The sequence below is a fragment of the Pygocentrus nattereri genome, chromosome 9 (assembly GCF_015220715.1).
Source record: "Pygocentrus nattereri isolate fPygNat1 chromosome 9, fPygNat1.pri, whole genome shotgun sequence".
NCBI lineage: Eukaryota > Metazoa > Chordata > Actinopteri > Characiformes > Serrasalmidae > Pygocentrus > Pygocentrus nattereri.
Genome location: NC_051219.1, coordinates 40,436,860 through 40,444,103, shown reverse-complemented (window position 1 = coordinate 40,444,103; position 7,244 = coordinate 40,436,860). Strand labels below are relative to the sequence as shown.

Here is a 7,244-nt window from a genome sequence, read left to right as displayed (position 1 = left end):
TTCCCGAGGCGTCTCACTCACGTTTTTAGCACGTGTGTGCGCGCGCGCGCTCGTGTGTGGAAAAGAAAAGGTGAGCAGCTTGTTTGAATTAGCTCGCCAAGCTAAAAGCCCCACGGCACGCACAGGTGGGAGAGGCTAGCCTGGCCTGTACGCCCCCCCCTGTTTATTTTGTCCCTCCGTTTCTTTCAGAGGTGCGTGAGGAGGAGGAGGAGGAGGAGGAAGAGGAGGAGAGGGGGGGCGCCATTCGTGTCTCTTTTGTGACAGTGGAGAGAAAACGGCTCAGCTAACAGGTGTGAGGAGGACGAACCAGAAATGGCCGGGCGCTCACTCCTGTAGACTCGGCGCTTTCAGACGGGATACGCCGCTTCGGCGAGGAGGCTGAAGAGACCCGTCCGACTTCAGAGCGTCTCTCACACGGAGGGGAAGCGACGAGTACCGAGACATATTTAGAGAGAAAGAAGAAGAAGAAGACCTCGTTTCGGTTTTGAGGGGGGCTGAGAGGGGTGGGGGTTATCAGAGAGAGAGAGAGAGAGAGAGAGAGAGAGAGAGAGAGAGATGTCTCACAAGAAGCAGAGCGCGGATTCGGTGAAAAGAAGCCCCTCTCTGTCTGAAGGAGAAATGTTCGGCGAATTTCAGGACTGGTGCCTCCGGACTTACGGAGACTCTGGCAAAACCAAGACGGTGACCCGGCGCAAGTACAACCGGATCCTCCAGACGCTCCTGCAGGGCGACGAGCCGGACTCGTACGCGGACAGCAGCCACATCAACGCCAAATTTAAGTTCTGGGTCAAGTCCAAAGGCTTCCAGGTGGGGAGCAGCGAGGGAGGACAGCGCGACAGGAACGGGGAGAGACCCGTCCTGTACGTGCCCATCAAGGCTGCGGTGAGTACGACGGGCGCGCTGGTCTTTTTTTTTTTTTTTGGTCGCGCCTGTTTCTGTTCTCGCTCCCTCATTGCGCGAGCGCGTAACGCCTGTCAGCCCCAGTGTTTGCTTATGCAAATATATTTGGAGCCGGTAGCGCGCGAGCACGTGCAGTAGGGCGCGCGCGTGCACACCCCCTTTAGACAGGAACGTAAGTTGATCGTAGAACACTCTTACTCACTCTCTGTCTCTCTCTCTCTCTCTCTCTCTCTCTCTCTCTCTCTCACTCCCCCCGACACGCACGCACACTCTCTCTCACCCCCCCCACGCACGCACACTCTCTCTCTCATACACACACAAACTATCTCACTCCCTCTCTCCCACACACACACATACTCTCTCTCACTCTCTTTCTCTCACACTATCTTACTCTCTCGCTCCCCCCCTACTCTCTCTCTCACTCTCTCACTGTCTCTCACACACACTTTCTCTCTCTCTCTCTCTCTCTCTCTCTCTCTCTCTCTCGTTGTTCGCGCGCTCTTCTCCGTGCCCACCGGCCTGGTAGCGGCTCTGCCTCGCGCCGCGCTCATCCAGCATTATGAAAGAAGCGGTCTGTAAAAAACATATCATCCCTGGTCACATCCGCGGCCTAACTGAGGAACGCCGTCCCGCTGAGGGAGCACGCAGGGAGCGCGTGCGCGCGTGTTTGTCTTTCGCAAGATCGCAGCTGGTAATTGACGCGCGCGAGTCCGTTTAATTGCTGCTGCAGGTTCACGCGCAGGCTCTGAAACGCAGCCTCGGTGTCGAAACGCCGCTCCTACGCGTACGCGTCCCGGGACGGACCGGAGTCGGGTGACTGGGACACGCTCGCGTTGTGGGTGGAGCTGCTCTCTGATTGATAGACCGCTCGGGTACGCGCGATGATTTTAATGTGGGCCTTTGATCAAAGCGTTTGATCTAGCATTTCAGGAGGTTCTTGAACAACTCATAGGGCTACTTGCCTACGCACATATTAAATGACTGAATCACAGTGAGGATTGCCGTGTAGTCCAAGACTTGTTAAGGAAACTAGACCTTGCTTTGTGTTACTTGTATAACTTAGACTCAAAGTTAGTTGCGCACAAGTGAACCTGTTGAGCACCAATGTGTTTGGTTCTCAAACAGTTCCTCAGGGACCCCAAGATGGTCCACATTTTTGCTTAGTCCCTGTGTGCCGCAAGTTGGGTTGGAGCAAAAATGTGGACCATCTTGGGGTCCCTGAGGAACTCTTTGAGAACCGCGGGTCTAGGAGATGTGAACGCGTTGGAAAAAGACCAGACGCACCTGCTGGGCATTTGTTTGACTCACCTCTTCAGCGCAGTGGGACTATATGCGACAGGCACTACAGACGAGTCATTGGCTGTGTGTGCGCACACACAAGTCAGTAAGGGCAGACCACCGTAGACCACCGCAGGAGATAGAAAACTGAGCAGTCCTAACAGATGCATCCCTCAGCTACTTTAGTACAGAAAGGAACCAAGATGGATTTTTCCTTTGCTCTCCCCGCACCCTTGATGATGAAGTGACTGCCCCAGATTTGCCCAACCGCACACTCTCTCTCTATCTCTATCCCCTTCTCTCTTTGTCTCTCTCTCTCTCACACACACACACACACACACACACACACACACACACACTCTCCCCTGTGCTCTTTTTCCCTTTGTCCCTCTTCGTCCCCCTTTCTCCACTCTCCAATTGACTTCAATTAGGCTCTCTGAGTGAGCTGAATGGGAGGAGATAAAGGAACAGGCTTGTCACTGCCTGTTACTGCTATCACACACACACACACACACACACACACACACACACACACACACACACACACAGCAGGTGAACATCTCTCTGCTTGATAGACAACTCAGGGTCAGTTGAGGTTGTGCTGTACTGCTGTATACCGGGTAGATACAGTGCTTGTTTTTGATCTAAACACCCTCACCTGCACGTCCGCTGACCTTAGCATGAAGACCTGCCTCGTCCTGCTTCCTCTAGTGTAGCACTTGCTTGAATTTGTAAGGTTTGAGTTTTCAGTGATGCTTTCCTGCACTCCTACGAGAAAACCTCCCCAAAGGGCCGCTTTGGCGTCTTTAAAGGACCTTTCAGTGGATGGTTTTATTTGTTTGTTTGTAAAGCGCGATTTTTGTAATTGAGGTGGGCTAATGTGAAGAAAAAGTTTAAAGTTTGAAGAACCTTCAAATCATTTAAGGTTGTGTAGAACCTGAAAGGGTTTTGTACAACTGTGCATCAGAGCCATGAGCCATTTAGGAAGCTTTAGGTTTGAGTGTTGGTGCGCTCGTGCCCGTACAGTTAATAATATCTGTGTTCATATAGGGCAGCCTTTTGTGTCTTGCATTTACTGTGTGTGCGTGTGTGTGTGTGTGTGTGTGTGTGTGTGTGTGTGTGTGCGCGCACTTGAACATGAGTAAAGTAATGAGATAATAATCAGTCTCAGGACACTGACTGTGTCATTATGGTTTATACTGTGGAGCTGTTTGTGAGCTGTGTGAACATGTGGGCCATATTTCGATTTAGTACAATGAACATGAGAATAATCTGTGCCTTCGTTGCCAGTGCAGAAGTTTCTGTTTCAGATCAGCTGTTTTCAGCACTATATTGCCCGGGACTGCAGCACTGTGTATGAAATTTGAGCCTTGTACACAGGTGGGTCCAAGAGACCTCGTATGGCCTGACCTTTAGTGACCTTTACCAACAGAACATAACAGAAATGATGACTGCGCTGGAGGGTGCTAAGTGTGTGTGTGTGTGTGTGTGTGTGTGTGTGTGTGTGTGTGTGTGTAAGTAAAGGGAGGGTTGGCCATGTCAAGTGAGAGAGTGTATGAATTATTGTGATATTTCAGAAATAAAAATAGACTCAAATGTTCCCGGATAAATTATTTCCAATCGGAACTGAATATCACAGTCACAGTGGAAAGTGCATGTTTAATGGGGGGGGGGGTGAAATATATTGATGCATAGTGTGCATTATTTTTCTCCAAAATTATTCGTTCAAGTAAATGCCGTGTTTCTTCCCAGAAGCCTGTGATAGACCAGAATACTCCTAGCGCAAAAATAAAATACTTAGAAGTGAATGATATGGCAAAATATATCTTGACACTTAAAGGTCTTTACATTGTACATAACATTTGATATTTTGACACATGCAATGCACAGGTACGTTAAAATGCTGTAAGACTGTTGATGGTTGTTAAAGTATTGCTAAATTGTTGCTAAGCGATTGCTACAGTATTCAGGGTGGATGGTAATGTGTTGCAAGGTGCTACCTTAAATGCTGTTCCACCTTAAATTGACATACCTTAAATTCACCACCACCCTAAATTCAGTGCCGCCTTAAATGCAATTCTACCTTAAATTTAGTGCTACCGTAAATGCAGTGAGGCCTTAAATTCACTGCTACCTTAAATACACAGATGCCTTAAACTCACTGCCACCTTACATTCAGTGCTACTTTAAAAGCAATTCCACCTTAAATTTAGTGCTACCTTAAATGCCACCTTAAATTCACTGTTTGTGCTGTTAAGGCTGTGCATTATGCTGTAAGCTTGTGAGTCTGTATGTTCTGTGTTCTGAGTCTCTGTGTGAGATTTGTTTGTTTTATGAGAACTACGTCGTATTAGAAAACAACAAGCAATTTAATTGGATACAGGTCCTACGATCCAGCAAAGTTTTGTGGTTCTAGCTTTTTTGAGCATTTCAAGCCAAATTAATAATGAGCAAACATTGACAAGATGCGATGGTATGCTTTGATTGAAATAACAGCCCAATTACAAATTGCAGAAGGAAAAAAAAAACATTGATTAGAGGCTTGTTTACATTCACACATTGCACGCCTCTGTGATATAATTGCTTTAGGGGCTGATAATGATTAAGGAATGATATATTCTGCAGCCATATATGTGTGCGGTGTGGGAATATTTAGATGTTGAGAGTTTAGAAGGTCAGCCACTCAAGACATGACTTCAGTGAGGGAGAATGAAGGGTAGAGAGTCAGAGAGAGATGAGTGGAGACAGAGTTTTTGAAGAGGGACAGTGAGAGAGAGAGAGAGAGAGAGGGAGAGGGAGAGGGAGGAGGGAGGGGATTTTGAAAGCTAGAGAGGGCTGGTTGAGGGGCACGAGAGGAAACAGTCACACAGCCATCACATGCAGTTGACACTCACGTCTCTGTGGACACTAATAATAGAACTATAACCTACCTCTCTTTCCTCTGTCCGTTTCTCTCTCTCTCTCCTTCTCTCCCTCCTTCATTTCTTTGTCTTTTTCTTTTCTCTGTTTCTCTTCTCTCTCTCTCTGTTTCTTATTTCTATCGTTATCCCTCGCTCTCTTTCTTTCTGTTGTTTCTTTCTTGCTCCGTCTCTCTTGTGAAGTGCACTGAGCGACTGTTGCTATATAGTGTTAGTGTAATATTGAAGGCAGTAATATTCTATCCAAGAAGAGGCAGTGAAAGAGAGAAGTAGGGATTAAAGGTTTGGAGAGGAGAGAGGAAGCAGCGGGAAGCCGTTACATTTGAGTTCTCCAGTTTACCTGCAGCATCCTGTACAGTTACATGTTTCTGTACTGGACAGAGAAAACTTACGGTGTGTGTGTGTGTGAGAGAGTAACATGTAATAGAGCTGACCAGAAAATACTCAAGTACCTGTTTGTTACTTTTATATTTGGTTCTCTATTCAGGTTTGCAAGCTTTGTTTTTTATAACTTTTTTTTTTTTTTTTTTTTAGTTTTTAAGCCATTAAAATCATTGCATGAAATAAATTTAATCAGCAAAGGCATTTAGAAAGAATTGTTGTTAATTAACATTTTAATATTGTGTTAATATATTTATATGTTTAACATATCGCCGCTGTCCAATGAAAAGCGAGTATCTCCAAAATATTAACTTTACAGGAGAAGGCAAAAACACTCTTAGCTTTCAATGTAAGTCAGTGTAAACAGATTTTGTTTTAAAGCATTTCTATTGGTCCATTCATCATGAAATTTTTAGACAACGTAAAGGACAGCTGGTGTGTCGAAATGATGTAGAAAACTAAAAGTCAACAAAAATGGAGATGCATGGTTTTCATTGGACGGCGACGATATGGAAAAAATAAAAGTTACATTTCAATCAAATGTTGAGTGGTTAAGTGAATTAAAACTAAATGCATCACATCGCTTTGCCTCATAATGCAAGAAAGCACCGCTTTCCATGTGGCCATTGAAGTTAAAAAAAGTAAAGATGCTTCAGAAAGAAAGTGCATGTATGTGAGGACTTAAAAAAATCTGATTATGTTGTTGTGGGTAATCAAAGCTTGATTACACCACACAGAAATGTTTAATACTTTTAATATCAATAACAAGTCTGGACACTACACTTCTATGTTAGGTTGGACCGTATCAGCTGTACAGATCAGTTGGTTGTGTTGAAGGCACTTTTCCTGTACACGCTTTCCTTTTTCGTTCTGGTGTTGTGTATCCTGTTTGCCCTGGCCTGCATTTTGTGTGTGTTTGTGTGTGTGTGTGTGTGTGTGTGTGTGTGTGTGTGTGTGTGTGTGTGTTTGAGCTTTGGCTTGAAGAGCAAGAGAGCCTTGCCTCGAGGAAAATTGTAATTGGACGTACCACCTTATCAGTCCATGTATCTCAGTAACCTTAAAAAGGCCTTTTTGCTCTCAAATAAATAACATTCATCAAGATTGGAGTCAACCATGATCGGAGTAATACCAATCTTAATCCAGATTTGCAACAGCCAAAGTATACTCTCAGCCACCCAAGTGTATTTTGTCCCTTTTAACTGTCAAATTTCCATTTTGTCCAGTTTTAACAAATTTCCAAAGAGAAAATAGTTGATTTTTTAAAAAAAATAAGTAAACTAAATAAACAGTGTCACTGATGTGAAGTGGCACCTCAACTTGCCCATGAAGTGTTTCACATCTAAAAATGAATGTAAACAAAGCACCTATATCAAAAAGGTGTAGCATAATTGAACATAATGCATCGTGCTTAATAGCCAGTTGCCTCTTACTTTCACTGAAGCACTTTGTTGGATTGTTGTTGTAAACTGGCCAAAAATAATAGATCATAAGGCAATTACCCTCTGACGAAAATTGGAATCGGCCATGGAAGGTAATGATTGGTGCACCTCTGCCAAACATAGTTCTCTTAAAACGTTCATAATGAATTTGCGTGTTTAAAGGCAGTTTTCTGGGAGTTCCAGTGCATCGCTGCTGTCGGAAGAAAACCTCGTACCTCCATGTTTGACGTTTTTCAGGTTTGACCTAATTTAAAAAAAATACCTGTTGCTCTTTACATCGCATGTGAGTTTCATGATGAACGGACCAAAAGAAACTGCCCAAAATGAT

General features: G+C 44.8%; 1 protein-coding gene across 1 annotated transcript in view; it reads left to right on the top strand.

Annotated features, from left to right (window-relative positions):
* The first annotated feature begins 476 nt into the window (after positions 1–476).
* nol4lb (nucleolar protein 4-like b) overlaps positions 477–7,244 on the top strand; it is a 124,088-nt gene continuing 117,320 nt past the window's right edge. Inside the window, exon 1 of the mRNA XM_017710907.2 lies at positions 477–882. Coding sequence (XP_017566396.1) covers positions 556–882 — 327 coding nt within the window. The 5' untranslated portion in view covers positions 477–555. The remainder of the gene's footprint in view (positions 883–7,244) is intronic.